General features: G+C 43.1%; 1 protein-coding gene across 4 annotated transcripts in view; it reads left to right on the top strand.

The window, feature by feature from the left end:
• Positions 1-21,636, top strand: part of MSANTD1 (Myb/SANT-like DNA-binding domain containing 1) — a 43,790-nt gene that overhangs the window by 2,713 nt on the left and 19,441 nt on the right. The window contains exons 2-3 of one of the 4 annotated variants that reach the window (XM_014966745.1): positions 6,806-6,898; positions 20,636-20,900. In XM_014966745.1, the coding sequence (XP_014822231.1) occupies positions 6,806-6,898; positions 20,636-20,900 (358 nt within the window). Of the gene's footprint in view, positions 1-6,805; positions 6,899-20,117; positions 20,217-20,478; positions 20,518-20,635; positions 20,901-21,636 lie in introns of those variants that run through there. The other 3 variants (XM_014966747.1, XM_014966746.1, XM_014966748.1) reach the window with 3 other exon arrangements.

Raw genomic sequence — 21,636 nt, 5'->3', positions numbered from 1 at the left:
AATCACACTCAAATGATAAAACTTTTTTAGACGCTTTAAAGCGAAACTTGAGTTTGGATTTTGGGAAAGGGAAAAAAAAAATATTTCAAGTGAGGGATCTGTAGTGTAAGTATTAAATACAGATAAAGGCAGGGATTAATCAAAAGTAGCAGAAATACGAATTCAGAAAAAAGGGTTCTGATGGTAAAACAGGGAAAGACATAAAGCATTTAAGCAGTAGTTCAGCTATTGAGGGACTTTCCCCTCAGGGGAAAAAAAAACCCCACCAAAACACCAAATAACCCTTTTAGATCAAAATTGTGCAGATGCTACTAACATGTTAGTGTGAGCCATCAGACATTTGTATGTCCTGCAATGCAAAAGAGATGTTGACTATTTTATGCATTTGTGATAATGTATTTCTTTCTCCTTAGTATGTCCAATTTTTGAGAATGTTGGAGCACTTAATGTTTAGGATGGGGAGGAATCTCCAGAGATCAGAGCTTGGGTTGTAACAATTATATTAACCTTGCAAATTGATGAATAGCTAAAGCTAATTATGGAAGGCTTCTCATGATCTCTGTTGTCTTTAACGTGGTTTGCCCTAAGTATTTTTGTCATCAAACCAGTTTATATTGTGCTGGCTTGTTGCCAGATTTGTCACATAAAGTATTTTTCTTCATGTGATTGTAAACTAGATTGGTGTCACAATCATTTTGTTAAGGCAAGCAACAAATTATATTCTGGTATAGAAAAATGGTGATAAAGTACCATCTATGCTCACAGCGTAGAAAGAATAATACTGAATTAATTCATAAACAGACTGACTGAGTAGGCTCTTCTATAGATCAGGTAGAGCCTTGACTCCCTCTGTTTTAGTAAATGTTCATGAGGTTTTCTGAGTCTGAAAATGGAGAGGATCTCATAATCCTAATTCTTTCTTCTAATAAGACTATGATCCAGGCCATTTCTTACCGCAGAACAGCCTTTCTGCATAGATTGTTAGAGAGGGCATCTCCTTAATTATTTATACTACACATACCAGGTGTGCTGATTATGAAATTTCCCTTGAGGCTCCAGAAAGAAATGAAATCCTAATAAATGCATGAGATAGTGGAACAATGCTAGAATCTCCTGGATGAAAATCAGTCATCTGTGCCAGTGATCCTCGTTACAGTGGTTTTTAGAAAACATTACAGAAGCTAATCTTCTTAGACTTGTCATCCAAACTATCCTGGAGGTGTGAAGAAACTGCCCTTCCAGGGAACTTTAGCGCTTTTGTGGGAAACAAAAAAAGAATAAGGCTAGGGCAATACGTTTCTTATCTCGGAGAGATGTGGAGGTGGCAGGATTGATATTGGTGTTGACTGTGTTCATAATTAGTATCACTGCACAGTGACGACTGGAACGTGGTCCTGAAACTGTCTAGAAAATTCTCCTTCCCAAAATGCTGGCTGAGAAAATCAGAGGACTCTTTTGAAAATATGGGCTCTTCTTGTCTTGGAAAATGGATCAATTTTATTTGGAAGAGAGATTTGTATTTTTTTTGAGATGCCTGTTATCAAGACAGTATTCGGAGGAGCACAGGGAAGAAAGGGCCTTTCTCTGCAGAAGAAATACCAATGACACCAAACACAGGATCAGAAAAGGAGGAGAAAGAACCCCATGTGAGAGACAACAGGGAAAGCGATGTATGAGGGTGAACCAATTTTCTGTAATTAAGAAAAAGATAACTGGTTTTAAACCAGAGCAATGCTCAGTGACCAGGACAAACTGAATTTTCTTGTCCCTGTGCAAACAAAAAAAAAACCTCAGTGAGATGGAATACATAAATACAGGAATGATTCTTAAAATCTTGTGGTTCAAAGGAACAGCTAAAAAGAGTAAGATACTTGCAAATAACATGCAGACAGTGAGAAGACGTTATAATACGAGCTCAAGAAAGTGTGTACCTCTCTTCTATCAAAGAGCTTGAGCAGAACTCTCTGAAAAGCTGGTATTGTTCAATGGAAGAGCAGAAAGATGTTAGAAGTAAAAAGACATCTTTCCAAAAGTGGAGGTCGTGTTTGAACAGAGGAAATAGAAAAGAGCATACATTGGAGTTAAATAAGGCAAGTTAAACAAGGCAGGTAAAAATCAATTTTGAGGAACAACTTGTTAAACTCACAGAAACAATGAGAAAAGCCCTTCAAACACGTGAAGGGTAGGAAGCCTGTCCATCAGCAGGCTTGACAGATGATTGCAGTGTAATAAGAACACTCAAAGTACATAGGGCTGTTACAGAAAGGCTAAATAAACCTTTGCTTTGCTGTTCATTATAAAAGATCTACAGGAACTTTCTCTTCTGGAGCATTTTGGTATCTGAAAGAGGGCAAAAAGCTATTTTAAATTGAAGTGTCAGCAGAACAGGTTTAGAACAGTTGGATAAAATGCATAATACTATTGATAAAAATAGGTGGTAGCCATGGTAGCCACCCAAGAGTTCCAAATGTGGAGTTGTCAAATTAATGGTTTTGTTTGATATGAATTAAATAATTGCTGCGGCAAGAGAAGGTGGCAAATGTAATTGATGTGTAAGGGGTTATGTACACAGGCAAACCTAGCCTTCCTTGGGCAAACTTATGGAAACGACAATGAAGACTTGACTTTGTAAAGTAAATATGATATATTGAGTAAATGTCAAAATGGATTTTGTGGAAGGAAGCTGTCACAAATCTGTGTGCTTTGGAGCCTGACAGCCCATGGGTAGAGGCGATTCGATAGATAAGGTATAATTGGACTTCCAAGGTCCCTTACTAATTGTCATCAAACCCCATAAATTCTAGAGAAATAAAAGGGAAAGCACTCCTGTAGTTTTGAACTGGTTACGGCACCAATCAGTTAAAGGTACTAACACAGAGGGTAGGAAATGAATCGTCAGTTTTCCTATTGCAGGAAAGTCACCAGGCTGCAGGAGTCTCTGTTGGTATCTCTACTGTTATCTGCTAATGTTATAGGAGAAAAGAAGAGATGACAAACTTCACATATAAGAAACTTTCATGGTAGTCAAAATTAAAACTGACTGTGAATATTCTTCTTCATTTTCTCCCCTGGTCTAAACAACTTCAAAGTAATATCCAAGAGAAAAGAACTGTACCTCTGCATCCACATAGGTATAACCATTCAGGAAAAAGTCTTGGTGTAATTTTTAATAGTTTTGGAAAATATCAGCTCAATCCTTAGTAGTGCTCAAGAAGGTAAATAGGATGTTAAAGACTTTACAGACAACTTAAAAAAAATATTAGATTGCACAGTGTCTGTACAATCTAATTGCACTCTCTTGAATGCAGTTGAAGTACAAACGGTACACAGAAAAGTTGCCATAATGAGAATACATACAGAATGTTTTCTGTGCTTAACTTAAACATAGGCTTGGAGAGGACCCCTGGGGTCACCACATTCAGCCCTCTACTACTGCTGGTACCGTGGCATACAGTTTTTTCACTGCCAGAGAATTGCCTGGTGTCTGATTTGACTGCGTTAAGCTTGTTCAGCTCTGCTCACGTTGCAGTAGGTATCTGTCCTATTCTTCATTCCACGTTTTCTCCTCCTGTTCAGCAGCATCATTCATGCTGAAATCTGAGCTAGCTTCTAAAACTAAAGGTGATAAGACTGCCCTGTGTATTGGCAGGTGTTATAATTAATTTTTGGATATTTAATTAAATAATGTGACAGTACAAGCAGGACTGGCCAGCATTGTTCTTCGAAGCAAGGTTAATCGTTGTAATGCTCCCACACCATTGCAAATGCTGAAAAAGTGGTCATAGCAAGTCAGTGGAGACACAACTATACAGTATTTCTTCTATAGCCAATAGGTGCTTGGCCAAAAGGACCATAAGCCGTGTCTGCGTCCTCATGCTCAGACTTCCAAAAATGTAGGATCCTCTCTTATTTTTTTCTTAGAATAGAAAAGAACTCCAAGGAATTAAATCTCTCTACTTTTTCCTAACGCTACTCTCCCAAACACTTTCTGATGCTCTAGATACAGGGTATCAAATTCCACCAGCAGGTTTCTTCAGAGATGTGGGGGTCCAGGGAGGAGGTTGTATTCCTTGGCAGAGATTTTTAAATTATCACCTTGTTAAGGTGAGTGGGAAATTCTGTCTAAAATATCATCAGCGTGGAACGATACAGAATTTTAGCTGTAATTTTCTTATTTTGTGGGAGGAGGTTTAGGGGTACTTGCTGTTAACTTCTAATGCTGTTGGATAAATTAATGACTGTGTCACTGAGCTGAGTCTGAAATCTAAATCAAAATCCTGTGTCAGACTTTATTTCCAAATGGGCCTGAAATAAATTCTACAGCTCTTGCACACATCCAGCTACAAAATTATCTTGACAAATGTCTAAAATGAATTGCAGGTATTTCCATTTACTCGGCCTACTCATCTACCCCTATTTAGAGGGATACCACCTCTAAATACCCCCTGTTCTGTCAAAAAGTGCCACTTTTCTACCGCACAGCTCCTATTTTTATGTTTAGTATATTTCAGTGAGATTAAAATGTTAAAATGCTTATTTTCTCAATAGACTTATTTGCAACTTCCAAATAGTTGTCCTTCCACTTTTTTCAAATACGTATTTAAAGAATTGGAAGAAAAAAAAATATTGAAGAAAATCAGGCTCCCAGTATTTAAAAACACATGTATAGACTTGCTCTTTAATTACAAACATATTCTTTTCTAACAATTAAGCATAGACCTAGCTCTTACTTTATTGTGTTGGTTTGCGATAAAAACACATCGGCTAACAAATGCTTTAAAAATTCCTTTCAAAAACCCCTTTCGTTAAATTTCTGCAGCTAAAGTCTTTAGTTTGAGGGTGAGGAAGGTAAGCACACCAAGAGTTACGCTACTATAGAAGGTTTCTGTAGTTTTACTATTGGACTACAGAGTTTTATGATCTGCTTAACAGTCAAGGAGCCCAGATTATTTTTAACCTCAGTTTAAACAAACACTTAAAAATTCAAGGTAAAAGCACTTTGGTGGTGATAAAAGGGAATTTAGTTTGCATTTTAACCTTTAAGTAATGGATTGGGACTTTGGCTGGTGGGAACTGATGTACCTCTGGTGATTTCAAGAGGTACCTTGCTCCCTCCCCGACACTTGTCCCTTGAGTTCTCTGCTCTGGGGTCTGCTCCTGGGTACCTTTTCCCACCCGTGTCCCCGTGCCAGCTCTCACGCTGCATCCCTCCAGCAGCTCCCACACTCTGCCAGCTCCAGACCCGGCCAGGGGAGTCAAACCTGCCCCTGATGCCACGGCCCCGGCTCACCGCCATGTGCTCGCTGCTTAAGATACAAATGATCGGCGTGGTGGTTTTGGTGTAATAACTTAATGGTTATAATACTCGTCTCAGAAGTGGTCGAACTTGGGTTTGGGTCCTCCTCCTCCCAAGGGATATTCAAATCCACCTGTCCCTTCCCAGGCTGTAGGCAACCTCTCAGCCCTTCCCATTGAAGTTGTGCCATGGTGGGAAGAAGGCTTTGCGGAGCCAGGGAGAAGCAAGTGGGAGCCTGACTGCGGCCTACCGGCTGGGACCTCCCCTGCAGGGAGGTGGGGAGCAGGTATCTGGCGGCGTTCCCGAGGCTGCTTACTACAACGCTTTGCATGGAAACATGGCTGGATAAAAACCAAAACCAGCCCCGCAGGCAGAGTCCAAACCCAGCACCCTCTCTCCAGAGGGGGAGGTCGCCACCACCTTGCCCTGGCAGCGGGTGCTGTGTTCCTGCCCCCCCAACCACACCTCTTCCTCCAGCCACCTCTTTAAATGGAGGTTGGAGCGGCTGCTCCCTGGTGCCGAGGCCAGAGCCGCCTTGAGGAGCGTTAGCTGGGCTCACGGCTTCCCCATCCCGAGCCGGCTTTCACGGGCTTGAGTGCTGGGAGGCTCAGCTGGGCCAGAATGGTGGGATTTCAGCACGGAGGAAGAAAAACCTGAGGTACCCAAATACCTTCTTTTGGTGGAAAAAATGGGTTCCTGTGGACTGTTAGGCACCTAATCAGTTATTTTTCTGGAGAAGGGGAGAAATTGTGGCTAATTTAGCTCTGAGTCTTAGACTTGGAAATCACTTTCCATTGTGATACTCTTTAGGTACCTCTGTGGCTTTGAGGACCTTGCCTTAATTGAATTGAGAGCGTGTTTCATTTTGAGATGTGACTGAAGGACGTGCAAGGTTGACTTCAGCTCTGCAGTGTCCAATTCTCATTTGAAAATTACTTCAGTTTCACAGTCATTTAGAAGCTTTTGAATTTTTTCCTCTTCCTGTCTCTGGCTTCTCCTTGTGTAAAATAGAGATAACAATACCTTCAGGACCCACCATTTTTTAAAAAAGACTTGTGATCCTCTGAAGGACAGCACGTTGAGCATTAACTCACTAATGGAAGAGTCTGGCAAATGAGAGAAAAGTCGGGAAAAACTGCGTCTACTGGTGGCCTGGGTAAGGCTGGGATGTCTTTTAAAGAGAGACCTTTTGCTGGCAGTGGTAAGATGTGTAGGTGAGGATGTTTGTCATGTTCTGTTGACTTAAAGCGAGTAGCACACAGGAATGAGGTTGTTGAAGGCTTACAGACTGATTCAAGTCATTTATGATGGGACTAGATAGTGTGGGGAATATATTTGTCTGTGCTGTTTGAAAGACTAGAGTTTGCAAACTAAACTAAACCCACCTCACTAGACCCTTACAAGATAACCTTGGCTAATCACAGCTGACCTTCTTCCTCAATTGCTATGAAATTTTTCCTTGCTCCCCTGCCCACACAGTGCCTTGTTCTGCCAAACTCTCTCCCCCAGACACGAAGTTCTGCTCCGGGTCGGTGATCTGCTGTGAGGACTCCTGCGTTGACTTCAAGGCCCATGGAGGATCTTCTGTTCCTAGGACAGCAGGTACCGAAGGTTTTCTTCCACACCATAAACCCCCCAAAGCTATAAAAGTTTGTGCATTGAGCCTGTGCCTCCCTTCTGCTCCACCTCTGAAAAGCAGAGCAAGAGAATGGGGCAGAGAGTTTCAGGGCTGCAATTTCTGAGTGAGGAGAAGTTGCTGTGTTGTCTTCTCTTCAGCCAGGAGGGGTCAAGTTGATCACTGTTTCAGTCCCTTGTAAGGAGTCACTTCACAGGTTTGTACCTTGTAGATAGAGGAGTCCATGTCATACCTGCTTTCTGTGGTGATTGCTGATTTGGGGGTTTATAGTGTTTAACTGACCGGTACTTTGTCCTTGAACCCATTTGCTTTCTCCTAATGTACTGGTTCTGAGGTTGCTGTGTGACTGGGCCATGTTGGAGATGTTAGCTGGGAAACTGGGAGGCGTGTATTGCAAAATTTGTTGACTTTTAACATTTCTTCACAGTTTTGAGAGTCCAACACTTTCTGTGTCTCATGGCGGACATGTCTTCTTACACTCCCATGTCCGACTGGCAGGCAGTCTCATTGTCTGCCCAAGCTTTTACATGGAGAATTTTCTGATGAGAATATTCTTTAAAGAAAGGCAAACTAATTTCTCTTTTTGGTGATTGTTATGTAAACTACAGCACACAGAAAAACAGCTTGTGGCATCCAAGTATGTTTTTGATTTTTAGCAGTCTCAGAGAGATAGTGTAGAATCTGTAGGGACATGCAACGCATTTCCAAATTTTTGGAGGGAAAATACAGTGCTCTTCCACTTCCTGAGGGTTAATCTGTGTGTAGCGAACTTTCCCTGGACTCTGCTGTGAGGTGATGGCCTGGTCTTCCTTAAGCTGTCCCTTCCTCTCCTCTTCCAAGACTTACTTATGTTGGAATAGTTGCTATTCAAAATCAGCCAGGTAAAATAATGTGTGTGTATGTGTATGTGTGTGCGTGTATGTATATATATAAAACAATATAAAAAGCCTGTGTGTATGTGTATATATACGTGTGTGTCTAAATAAAATAGGCAGTGGCACAGATGTTGGCTCTCTGACAATAATTAACACAGTCAAATGTAAACAAAAACCTTATTCACAAGATTTACTTACTATTTTACTGTGGTTTCATACAGAATTGAGCATTTGAGAATGAAAGAGTTGATTTTTGACTATTTCTGAGTGCACTGCAATCATACCATATTAATAATCTAAAACAAACCTGACCTTGCTTTTCTGTATTGTAGCATTTCAAAAGCAGTGGGAAGCATCTAAATGATCTTAAAAGTGAGAGTGATTCTGGAAACTTTGATAACTCACACCACCTGTAATATCTAAAATACTTAGATGAGAACTTGCATGTAATGCCTTCCTGAAGTTCTCGTTTGTAAGATAAAGATGGCACAGGGAGGCAGGATAGAATAGAGCACAATAATGTTTCTAAAACATTTACAGTAATGAGATGTATAAAATACTCCCAAAATATTCCCAATAGTTGTGGTGACCACTATTCAGGATTCTCTTCTACATTTACAGCAGAAGAAAACCTGAACATGTGTATTTCTGTCAAAGCAAACATTAGTAAGAATGTATCTGATCCTCCTTTTGGGACCAAGAATTTTATTACTGAGTGGAGTGTCTGGTTCAGACATTCCAGGGGGTGTTTTCTGTTGCTTCAAAACCTTTTTGGACCTTTCTTTCAGCTTTCATCCCTGGTTAAATGACTCCTTAACCCTGCAAAGGCACTGCAGAAAAAGCACACTATTTTTTTCATCTGGGGCTCTGCCATGACCCATCCTATTATGGCTTTTACCCAGAGGCTGGTGGAAGTCTGGATGTCAGTTGTCGTTATCTGATAACCATGTACAATACCCAGAGAGGCACTGTACGGATCAGGGGTCAGGGATGGGGCTGCAGATCCATCGATGAAAGAATCTGGTTATGGTGGAAGCAGCTTAAAGCAGGGATCAACATGAGTTACGGTAGCTGGGTTTTGGCTGGGTGTTGTGGTATTCTCCAAATTTCAGGAGGCAGAAAAGATCAGAGAGATCTTCAGGAATATTTCATATAACGTCAAACAGCTCTTGTCAGACTTGCTCCTTTGTTTTCAGAAAGGCAGGATAATATTTTGGAAAACGTTTACCATTTTCGTTTTGCTAGACTGGTTTTTGCAGCCAGAAGAAATAGATGAGGGTTTTTCTTGTCCCATTTATCGAGGATGTTCCAAGTCCTCCTTTCCCAGATGTGTGTTGGGTTGTCCAGCCACTCCAGCTTGTGTGTTCAGTGGTCCTGCCAGATCAGCACTTCACTGAAGTTCTCCATAATGTATTCACAAAAAGTGATAATACACTCTGTAAGAGGCCTCAAGGAATGATTAGTTTAATCTTCAATTAGTTCCCGCTGAGACTTGATGAGAAATCATTTGAAAAGGTATGCATGAGCTTTAATATAATCTGCCTGTCCGGTTGTCATGAAGCATAGTGTGCAGAGAGGAAAGATGTTGCAAATGGAGAAAACCATGGCATTAGGACTGAGTATTTTAGGCTGCTGCCTGTGATGGGCTTTTGGTCTGCTTGAGTGGCTTCAGCCACTGGGATATTGCTACGGGGTATTAAAGACAGTGTGAGGGAAGAGTCAGAGCAAACTGTATGTTCAAGCATATAAGCCATCGCTGTCGGGTTAAAGTTGCAGTATATTGGCAGAGAAGAATATTTTCATTTATATGGCTAGTGAGATGCTGACAAGAAGCAGTCATACTTGGTGTGCCCTTGGTTGGGAATGTTTTTTTGATCAGGCTATTGAGCTTTTTTTAAATCCCCAGCAAAACAGGAACTAAAGCCAGTCCAAGCAGTTTTTTACAACACCCTTTTGCAGTGAGGTGGGGGGAAAAGAGGACTGACTTCCCAAGTCCTTTGGAGTTGGCCGATTGCCTCTAGTAAACAGTTGCACAAGAGTGCCTCCCTTGGGAAACGCGCTGTTGCTTTCTGTTTGCACAGTAAATGAAAAACACTGGCCACTTTTTATTAAAGAGAATGAGATACAGTGTTGTGAACTGGCTTGGGTTTTTGTAAATTGTTTAGTCTTGCATTTCTGCAATCAGATGGTGGCTCCTTGTTGTTTTATTTAGAAGGTCTCCGGTCCTGCAGCCATCAAAGTTGTTTTATGTAACCAAAAAAATCCCAGCCTTCTGAGCAATTGAAAATTTCCTTGGAATATGGGGATCCAAAACTGCTCTTTCTGGCTACACAGACATCTGTCATCTGTTTAGGGATGGAGCAAAATAAGAATTTCCTAGTGCCATTCACATCGGCCACAGACTCCCTTTGGACAGCTTGTCTGTACTTGCATCTTCATGCTGGATGTCTCCCGTATCTGCAAGGTTTTAGGTTCCATTCGTTTTCTGTCCAAATCCCCCCTCAAACACCTGGGTTAGGTTTCTTATTTACGCTGGGTGTGCCCAGCGCCCTGTGGAGTTTGGCTGGAAATAGGTAGGCTCTGCAGAGGTAAAAAACAGGTCTGTAGCTCTTTAGCTTTGTTACTGTTCAGAATAATCTTTGCTGCCAAAAGAGAGTCGTTTGAGTGTTTGCTAATCTGCTGCAGGCTGAGTCCAATTAATCCATAATTTAATCTTGTCAATTGCACTTGCATGATCTACTCAGTGAGGAATGGATGGTGTCGCTCCTTTTGGAAGCATTAGCTTTGCGTGCCTCCACATCTGCATTGGGGGAAGTCCAGATTGGACATTAGGAAAAGGTTCTTCACTGAGAAGGTGGTCAGTCACTGGAACAGGCTCCCCAGTGAAGTGGTCACAGCACCAAGCCTGTCAGAGTTTAAGGAGTGTCTGGATGATGCTCTTAATCATATAGTTTAGTGTCGGGGTTTTACCTCAAACCAGGACATTTAGTTTTAGGTAGTCCTGTGAGGAGCAGAGAGTTGGACTCGATGATGCTTATGTGTCGCTTCCAACTTGAGATAGTCTGTGATTCTATGAATTCCCACATTGCAGTGGGTATTTGCAGGCAAGCAAATCATGCTGCTTTCCCCTGCACAGACCTACACTTATTTGGGGCACTTCCTCTCATTTACAGCACTGAATGCCATGTTGAATGAAAAGCACAGGGGAGGATTTTAAAATCACTGGTGGTATTGGAGATCTGGTGTTGGATGTGGAAAAGTTTGCATCCAGAAGTGGTTTGTGGGTATGCATTAATTCAGGAGAACTTAGGAAAGGAGGAGGTAGATGGACTTCCTCAGGCTGGCTAGAATGCTCCTGGGTATGACAGCTAGAGGATGTTTCTTTGATCCATGGGCCGATGGGTTTGCTGGCAACATTTCACTGAGGCCAAGAGAGGAAGCAAATAGATGCTCCTTGGTTTAGTGATAGCTGAAACAATAGATTGGAGGAGCGTGCTCAGGCTGGAATTTGCACTGAACCCTGGTGGCTGGAGGGTGGTTAGAGCAGAGCTGTGTCAGATAAACAGCAGAGAGCCACAGAGAGGAGAAAAAAAACAGCTGGAAAAAGCCAGGAGCCGATGAGGAAGGCAAAAGCAATTGCAGTACAAGCTTACAGCGAAGGCAGCAAGAGGAGACATGCCGTCCCAGGGCAGAAGGCCAGCTGGAGGTGCACACTTGGATGTGAGAGGGGGAGATGACTCCTCCTGGGTGTCCCTGGGATGTCCAGGGAGCAAGACTGTACATGCTATAAACCAAGAGGAATCACAAGACCCCAAATACTGGCAACCACTTTGTGTTAAAAGCAGCAACGTTGTATGTGTACTGCAATAAACCTTTCTGTGCTGAGATGGGTCATCCTCCTGCCTATCACAAGATGTGAGAGCTAACACTGAAGTTCCCCATACTGTGTTTGTCTTGGAGCTTCAACTCAGTGTCCCAGTAGCTTGCTACTTGCGTAGATCATCTGCATAAAGGCAGTCATCCTTTCAGGGGAAGCATTTGGAAATGCAGACCATGCAGGACTTCACAGGCCATATGGCTTCATAGTCTCTGTGGGACAACATGGAAACACGTGCTGCTACTGGAAGCCCAGTGTGTTTTCACTGGGGATAGCAGCTTTTCTATGTAGCTCTCTGGTGGGGTACTAAATTCCCCTGAAACACTTTGAGAACAGCACTGGGAATAAAGTCCAGACCAACCACAACCTGCTGTGCTACACTGCCAGTTGGGTCCCTTGGAAGCCATATGTGTTTCCCCTGGAAGGATATGGAGATGCCGCGGCATGGCTGACATTGCTGGAAATCTGTCCCAGAAATGGCAGCTACCTCTTGTTATGGTCTCAACTTCCATTAGCAACCACTTCAGCAGATAAGCTCTTTGGCTATCACAGCAGAGCTGGTGAACTTGGTTTTACTTGTCTTTCTGGCAGCTCTCAGATCAGGCAGCCTTTTACGAGTATCATCTGAACTCTATGGGTTGCAACACTTTTCTCAAATTTCCATTCCTGAGGCTGCCTCGCAATAATACCCCAAACACCATTTACGTTTTAGTATTTAAATCTTTTATGAACTGATACGAAAATCTCCTGTGCCCTAAATATTTTATCTGAAATACTTTATTTTTTTTTTAATCTTGCAAATTTTCCTCCACGGGACTGGGAGGCTGAGCTGAGCCCTTGTGAGGGGAAAAGCCCTCAGTCGGGGGATAGTCTGGGGTCTCCGAGCAGAAGCGCAGAAGGAGAGTTGGAGAAGCTCCTGCCTTCCTCAGCTTGGCAGACGTCTTTGATCTTTAACGCTTTTTATTTTCAAAACCTGAAAGTTCAGCTGACTGAACTGCAGAACAGCAAGACCCAATCCCACCACCGTCCCCTATCCAGATGAGCCAGTGCGAGGCGGTCCCTGGCCACCTTGGGCTGATGGCTGGGCTCTCCTAGAGCCGGGCTGTGGGCGGAGGGCAGAGTCCGGCGAGGGACCGGAGCCTCTCCATGTCCACCGTGGGCCTTGGCAGGGAGTCAGGGAGAGAGCGTGGGGATGCAGACAGCTGCTAGGTGGATGCAGCAGGCTGCCAAGATAGTAGCACACTCCGAGCGGCGAGGCCGAGCTTCTGGCAGGGAATTGCCAGCAACTTGCACTGCAGTTTCTCCGAGATTGCTGGAAAAGGGCCCAAACTGCTCTCCTTTCTGTAAGAACAGCGAGCTAGAACCCATTGATTCAATGCTGCTCTAATGCTTGCTATCACAGCGAGGCAAAACCTTGCTTAGCTGGAGGCCTGAGCCACTGCCAAGCTCCCTGGACTCTCATCAGTTTGAATCCCAGGGATGGCTTCTCACTAATGGATCAATGAATTGATGACCTCCTCCAAGCATTTATTTATATATCACTACCTTTTACGCTGCTGTTGGCAAGGGGTGACACCAGCAGCATTAATTCTTGCTGGGGCAGAGGCGATGCTGTGTGCAGCCGCAGCATCACCACGGTCAAACCAGCTGCTGTCATCTGTTTTTTGGTGACACGGCGTTTTTCTCCTACCCTGCTGAGTCGTGGGAATGTCGATCAGGCACAGGACAGGCTTCTGCACAACAGGGATTATTTTTCTTCTTTTGTGGTACATCTCAAATCCAAACTGGATTAAATCATGGTCTATGTCTATGAGGTGTGAGCTGTCTAGAACAGGTTCTCAGAAGAACTTACTTCTGAAAGAGAAATATTTGCATGGCATTTTAGGAGCAGTTTTTAATGAACTAGACACTTTCCAGCACGTAGCTTGCTAAAATGTGCTAAAAACCAGGCATGGGCAGGAGGATTTATTGACTAACCCCTGTAAGTAAGCAGGGCCAAAGTAATTTCTTTCAAGTGGAATTTGGGAAACCATTCATTGGGAACAGAGCCATTTTCATTGTAATCTGATTTGTTGCTTGCTCACCAGAAAAGGCGTACGTCTGATACGACGTACTGCAGGGTGGTTCTGTATGTTCTGTTCTGTATGTTCAGCTGAGGGGCTGCAAATGATTATTTTTTTTTTAAGAGTATGCAAATCTCTGAAATGCTTTGTTTGCTATCAATTGAGCTGGGTGTATGACACATAGAACTGATGTTCTCTATAATACATAACTAATTTTTAAAGAGTATTGCCTCTCTGTACACCTGAAAATTTAGGAATGTGTGTGCCTGAAAGTCAATCTAGTCTGGCATCCTGCCTCTCCATGTATATGTACACTGCCAGCTCTAACTTCTGGACATAAGTGATTTTTTCCCCCCAGTATGCTAAGCTAGTGTCTGTAGCATGAGTGTTTGTGTCTCTCCTGAACTTAAAAAATTACAAAGTAATTAAACACATTCTTAGTAGCATTATTTTTAATTTAGCTACTACCAACATACCAGTCTATACCTGATTTCCCCAAGCACTGAATTCCTTGGGTTCCCTGCAGTCCCTGAGCTCTTTCTTCTAAAGCCCTGCATAATTCCAGTTCTCCCCGCTGTCTGCGCTTACGCTTCCTGGCCTGACCACAAAAGCTGCTGAAGTCCCATTTCCCAGCTTCTCTGCGTTCACCTTGCTGTCTCTCACCACTCTGCTCTTCCCGACTGGATGTCTGTGCAAAGCTGGCTTCCATGGTTACTACTAAAATAGGCAAAAGAGATATTTTTGGTCAGAATCTGCCAGTTCAGCAAGATCAATGTGCTTTTGGGAAATGTTCTGATTACAGTGAAATTCAAGCAGGACGTGGTCTAGCAAAATGAAATCAAAAACCTCTCCAGTTGCCTCCAGCTCACCTGCACCTTCTCAGACCACTGTCCTCCTGGGCTGCCCTGTACCCAGCTCTGCCACCAGGGAAACCTGCCACAGCCCCATGGCAGAGCATCTGTGTAGAGATGTTTGGGTTTCTGTTCTTTTTGTTTCAAGTTTTGACATATCAAAATCTTCTGTGCTCCGAGTCAGCCTGGATGCCTTCCCCTCAGCCAGCTTCCTCCAGAGCACCCAATCCTGTTGTCAGACTTCTTTGCAGGTATTATTTATTTTAGATGTACATAAAAGCTATTCAACCATGTGATGGCCTTTGCTCAGTGATGTATTTTGTCACTTTTCCTGTCTATCCTGTTTGTTTCCCTTGTGGCATGTCCCACTTAGGTTGCAGACCTTCTGACAAAGGGGACAGTCCTTTTTTTATGTACTGTGAGACACCTACTGTACTCACTCAGCCTGAGTAACTTTTTCTTTTTGTCTTTGTAACAGGACCTCCTGCAGTTTAGGTAGCTTTTTGCTTCCCTTAGAACCGGTGTTGTACTGTTCCTCTGTTAAACTCCCCTCACAGGTCTAGGGACAGCAGGAGCTGTGGTTTGTGTGCTGTTTTATGGCATTAACCTGCTGGCTCTGTGTTCACGACCTTTATGGTTTTCTAAAGCTTCTGAGCCTTTACAAAGCCATGCGATTCCATCACCCAAGGAGCCCAGCAGACTGAAGGGTGGGTGCATGGACCTTATCAGAGTTCCCAAGCCCAGCTCCTCTCTCTGCAAGGGGCTTCCCTACCTTAGGAGTGAGCTCCTGGTTTCCAGCACTCTCCTGAGCACAACGGCTTCGCTGCCATGGACCTGGTAGTTTAGTGGAGGTGAAAAAAAAGGCAGCTTCTTCTCTGTGATTGCCTGTCCCTGCCTGTCTCTTCTGACCAAGATTTTTCAGAAGTAGAAGAGTATTTCTCCTCTCATTATAGTTATCCCTTTTTGCAACTTGAATCATGCAGTGGTCAGAGATACTAAACCCACCAGTTTTAGTCAGACTTTAGAAAATGGGCATTTTAGTCTGCTGGACAGCAAAATGTGGGGCAGGCTCCCAAGTGGTGCAGACAGCTTTTTTGAACTTAAAACATAGTATCCCACTGCAATGCAAAACCCAAAGGCTTTGTTTTTAAACAGACATGCTTTTACACCCTTTTAAGCAGGGCTATCAAGATGTGCCTGCCCGGAAATAACCAGAGGATGAACACATGCTCAGCAGCCACTATCCAATTTCAAGACTTGTTACTGCCCACACATGTGTTACCCTTCTGATGGGCCAGACTGGAGGACTGCGAGGGCCAGGGCTTTGCCAGTGCTTTGGATGACCTTGCTTTTAACAGCTTGCCCTAAATATGAAAGGGCACAAGCAGCTTTGTTATTTTGGGTTGTATGTAATCAAGACATTACAAGATGCCCTACTGAAATTTCCATGTGTTTTAGAGAGTTGGACCTGTGTCTTTGTGGGGTGATGCAAACTTCTGATGGCCCTCGTGCATGGACCTCCTCCTCCCAGTGTCACTGCTCAGAGGCGCTGTCTAAAAGGGTGTTTGCTGCCAATAGTGGTAAAACTGGGACCAGACCAGTTAATATCAAGACTAATGTACTTCCATTTCTGAAATCCAAATAGGCAGTGACCTGTGTGTCAGCACCTCTATAAGCAGCTGCCCATTGGGATTTCATGCACAAAAATATGCTTAGGAGAAGTTCCAGAAATTTCTTACATCCTAATGGAATCAATTCTGATTTGCCGAGAAGGTGCTGCCTGACTTCTCCTACCAGAATTCCCACCAGCAGGATTGGACGTGCTCTTCTGTAATCACAGTTTAATGGCTTGCAGTTTGTGGGCTGAGCTCTGGTAATTGGCTGACTGGAGCCGTTATCTCCCTGCAAAGGCAAGGGAAAACCCCTTGCCCTAAAACTTGGCTAAAGGAAGTTTTGTTTGGCATGCCTTAGCCCACACTTGCAAAGCTGAAGGCTATATACGCAGTTTGTTAGCACAGATCATTTGAAGTATTGTCAACAGTTATGTTAGGATTAATGGAGTTGTCTGAACTCTGTGAAAGAAACATCTACAGGCAAACTTCATTAGATGCACATCTGCAAATCAGAAACCCTTCTACCCTGTTTGGGCTTTGTTATCTTTGGAGAGCACCATGAAAGGTGGAACAGCTGTGAGAGCTATTATTCAACCTGATATATAATGATTGCAAAAAAAGGTAGGGTGTTTAGACACACGATATGAAGAAGAGATTTGCAAGAGGATCCTTAAATTTGTGTTCCTCTGAGCTCTTAGGAGCAGGTGTGCATTAAAAGGATGGGCATGAGTGAGATCCTAAAGCCCACTGAAGTCAGTGTTCATATCTTCTAGACTTATCATTGCAGTGCCCATCAGAGGAGGGACTCAGGTGAGCAGGAGAGTGGAGGAGAACAGCTTTCTCCTGCTGAGGGAAGTAATCTACAAAGGATGTCCTCAGAAGCTCTGTTACATATTTCAGTGGTTTCCAAGAGAAGTAACATCCTTGTTTTATTGAGAACAGTTATAGCTTCAGTTGCTTGTTGGGTACTCGGTGCCAGGCTGGCCCTCAGTCTGAAGGAGGCTGGTGCTGGAGGACTCTGCTGTCAGAAGAGATGTTGTAGCAGAGTCTGTGAGGGATGTCAGTGCCAGGTGCATCGGCGCCTGGGGTCTGGCAGAGGCACAGCGCATCATGCCAGCAGTTATTCTGGGTTTGGGGACCAGCCAGTCTTGAGGGAGATGGTGAATCTTGTCTGGCCTCTAGCTTGAGAGGGGCGAGAAGCAGCTGAATGCTAATGGAGCTTTTCCTCCTAATGGCCCCATCTTGGGGAGGTCTAGCTCTCTCACTGCCATAGGGCTGCTCTTCCCCTAAAGGTTTGCTGGTCCTGTCTTAGCTGTTCCTCCTGACTCAGAGTCCAGGAGGGCTAGTGACTCCCAGAGGCCGTGCAGATCTGTAGAACATCAGCACAGAGAGGTACAGCCTGGAAAGGTGTTTTTTTCCTCCCCTGGCTCTGGTGAGGGCTGCAGGGATTGTTTGGGGGTAAAATAGCTTTCCTTGCTTTCACCCCCATGTAGGAAAACAGTCGTTTCATCAACCACTTGGCCACGCGTGCTTCAGCGAGGCAGAGGAGGCATGTGGAGTCTCCATAATTAACATCAACAACTTTCTCAGAGGAGGGGATAAAACCTGAGTCCTGGAAACTCAGATTCCCTTCTGGTGCTGAGGGGAGGGGAATAAAGGCGGTATTATTAGAAAGCATTTCTTTTATTTAACAGATGTTAAACAGCACTATACCACTATATCAATCTGTCAATTACGCTAATAGGAAACAGCGTGTAGAAAAATTAAGAGACGTGAGTGGTACAGGGAAACAACCACCCCCCTCCTGCGGGGTCCCGGGGCTGGGGCTGGGCATGGCCCCAGCAGAGAGTACGGGGCAGGAGGAGCAGCCACACGTGTGCCAGGCACATGGGGATGGGAAGGAATGGTTGAGCACCATCATGGAAAGAACTGGTTGCAGCTGGACAGGGTCTCCACCACCCTGTCCTGGTTGTCATGCTTGAAACTGGATTGAAAAAAATATCTTTAAAGCAAAGACCATGTGTTTCTTCAGGTTTTCTATGATGTATATGCATCGTGCTATAGGCTTTGGTGGTGTTAATCAGCGTTTTCAGAACCTAGATGGATTAAAGCCTGGAGGGGAAAAACAAACCTCGAATGGGTTATTACAGGTTGAAAAGCAAGTTTGGCTCCACAGTAGTGCATCAGTCCTGAGTCAGACCTGGTGCTGGGACCAGAGAGCAGTGGTGGTTTTCTCTGGGACACCGTGTTGCTTCCTTAAACCTGCCCTGGTGTGATCTCCAGCCACCGTGGCCACAAGAGTTTGGTACAGTTTTATTAACATAGCTGCATGGAGCCCAAGGTTAAGTGATGGGAATTTCAAAACAAAACAAAACAATAAATTAGTAAAATGAACGTGTCACCAGCTGATCCTCTTCTGACCACCATCTGTCCCCTGATCATGTGATGTCTCCCAGCTGGCCACCCAAGAGACAAACCATGCAAGATCATCATCACAACATATGCTGCTATTTACACATTTTTAAAGGTAATAGTTGCTAGGCTGTCATATTAGTAGTTAAAAGTAGTTATTTGGAAGCGAGGGGATTTTTTTCTTTCTTTCTTTCTTTTTTTTTTCCCTTTTTTTTTTTTTCCTTGAGGAAGCCAGTGACTCAGCAGGTATATTTCTAACAGAGGCATGTTCAGGGTTGGATCAGTGGAAGTTCTATGTGACACCCCCCTCCCTCCCCTCCCCCTCTCGTTCTATGGTATGCTGTTGTGCCTTTTGTAATGAAGAGGAGAATAAATAAAATAAAGAAACAATACAACAAATTTTACTAGGGTACCTCCTAGGAACATTATGTGCTGTCTTTGCCATCTCCAGGATGCAAACCAAGCTGTGCATTTTTAAACTATTGTTAAGATCGAGGATGTGGTTATGAGAAGACTTACAATTTATAGGATACTTAAGCATTAAGGATTGAGGCGAAGAACATTTCCTGGGGATTAAGGACTGACTGGGTGAGCCTCAGGCCATTAACCCCTGCCTGCCATTAATCTTCAGGAAATGCCCTGCAGTGAGGTCATTATTGCTGTTTTATGCTGAAACAGAAAATAATAATAAGAAAGGTCCGTGGTTTATTTATTTATATTTTACATAACATGGTTCTATCGGGACTGTAGGAAATTAACATCTTTCTCTCTAGCTGGTTGTACTGCTTGAATAAATGCAGTTCCTGCATCTCACTGTTTTGGGGAAGGTTATTGTTGGATTGCACGAGTGCAAGCGGGGGCAGAATTTGGCCCACTGCTTGTGTTGCACAGCATTTAATATGATGAACAAGCGGTGCTTCTCTGGTATAACTGCTGGCAGGATTTAGCCCTATATACAAACCAGCTCAAAATGCTTGTTTTACAGCAAAGCAATTTATTCACAGTTCTAAGCATCTCGCAGCCTTTTTTTAACTCATTGAATAATCCTTTTAGGTTTCCCATACAGCAGGTGAAATGCTTCTGCTGCAGTCCTAAGGCAGAACACAGGCTGCATAAATAGCATCTAAATTACTAGGAATACAAAATCCACACACAGTAATACATACCTACAAAGGCAAATTCATACTGACAGGACTGCAGTGTGTGCTTATCAGCAGCAAAACATCTCGGGGAAAAAAGAAAAAGTGGCTTTATATTGAAACTGTATATACATTTCTCTCTATTTTTAAACACTTAAATACTATTTTGTGCATGTTCTTAAACCCAGATGCAGGCTCCTTTTTAATGAGGCTGCCTGCTTAAACATTTATTAGCTTAGAGATGTATAGTTTTCATAAAGCTGGCTGAAGCTTTTTTGCAGAATATCTTTGCAAAAAAAAAAAAAAAAAAAAAAAAAAAAAAAAAAAAAAAGCTTTTTTTTTTTTGTGTACATGGCCTCAGTCCTTGCAACCTCCTAGAGAGTCTGTCAAGGCGCAACTTAAAAGCTCGTTCAGGCGACCATGACCCCCTGCTAGCAGATTGTCTGCCTAAAAGGTAAGGGAAAGCTAAAAAAGAAGTAGAAACTTAAAAGTAGCTTCTCAAAGGCTGCATAGATCTTTTTTTTGTTAAACCTAAAGTGTTTAAAAGCTTTAATATTGATGGCCTGTCAACTTTGTCCTGATTCTTTGGCTTTCAGTTAAAAGGTTTTTGTTGTTGTAGCTTATGCAGTTGCTCTGTTGCTATGGAAACGTGACATCAAAATGACGTTTCTCTGTTTAAAAGCTTTTAACTAAATTCCTGCCTGTCAGATGTAGGCCCCATTTTGTGCACTCAAGCTTCAAGCTGTTGCAAAAAGGTTTCATATGTTCTGTTGTCATTCAAATTCTTTATCCACATATGCATGTCTTGCACTACAAAAAACCTAAACTAAAAACTCAATCTATATTAAGTGTCCTCTTTTAAAACCCTTTTAGGTCAGTCAGCAATGGCTGCAGCAGAAATTCCCAGTTACATTGTCTCTTCTCAGACTGAGAAACACAGGAGGGCCAGAAACTGGACTGATGCAGAAATGAGAGGTTTAATGCTGGTTTGGGAAGAATTTTTTGATGAGCTGAAACAAACTAAAAGGAATGCCAAAGTTTATGAGAAAATGGCTAACAAACTCTTTGAAATGACTGGAGAAATTCGCCACGGAGAGGAAATAAAGATAAAAATTACAAATATGACATTCCAGTACAGGTAAGCTTCAGTTAATTCTTTTTATTTTAAGAGATTTTAGCAGGGGCAACGCAGTGATTTTTGCCTTTCAGAAAGAAGTCTCCTAGAGGAAATCTGTCGATTAAAGATTGTTCATATCGCTTTTAAAATTCTCTCTTGCCAGTGCTGTTACGTCATTGTTAATTTTTTCCCCCATTTCATGGCAAACTCTGGGACAACTTTGTTTCTTTATAATTAGCTAGCGTTGTTATGATGCAGAGGGATGGAAATGTATTTAGTGGGGAAACAGATTTTTTTAAATTTTTTTTCTCTCTCTTTACTGAGGGGACTGATTGTGTTAGCTTGGCAGCAGTTCCTTGCAGTGAAACTCCTGCAGTTTGAAGTGGCCAGTGAGAATCGGGATTGCAAGGCAAAGTTTTAAAAAAAAAACAACAAACAACCAAAACAGAATAATGTTTTGGGGGGCTGAAGCTCCTAGATTTTGTTCTCGTGAGTTGAAGGGTTACTCTTCGCGGGGCCAAGAATAATTGAATGTCTTATTACTGAGTGACACACATTGCTATAATTATAAGCAGCAGCGAAAGAACTATTATATCTGCAGAGAGAGAATCAATGTGCACTGTCAATACTGCTCCAGAGGAGTGGGGGGGAGGGCGGAGGTGTCTACAAGGGGATGATAAAGAACAGGCAGTGTCAGTCAGGAGGGGAAGTTGGCTTTAGAAACAGGAGGCAATTGTGCATTTGCTGTTTGCGGGGG

Source organism: Calidris pugnax, unplaced genomic scaffold, assembly GCF_001431845.1.
Source record: "Calidris pugnax isolate Ruff unplaced genomic scaffold, ASM143184v1 scaffold14, whole genome shotgun sequence".
NCBI lineage: Eukaryota > Metazoa > Chordata > Aves > Charadriiformes > Scolopacidae > Calidris > Calidris pugnax.
This window is presented reverse-complemented; position numbering and strand designations above follow the sequence as displayed.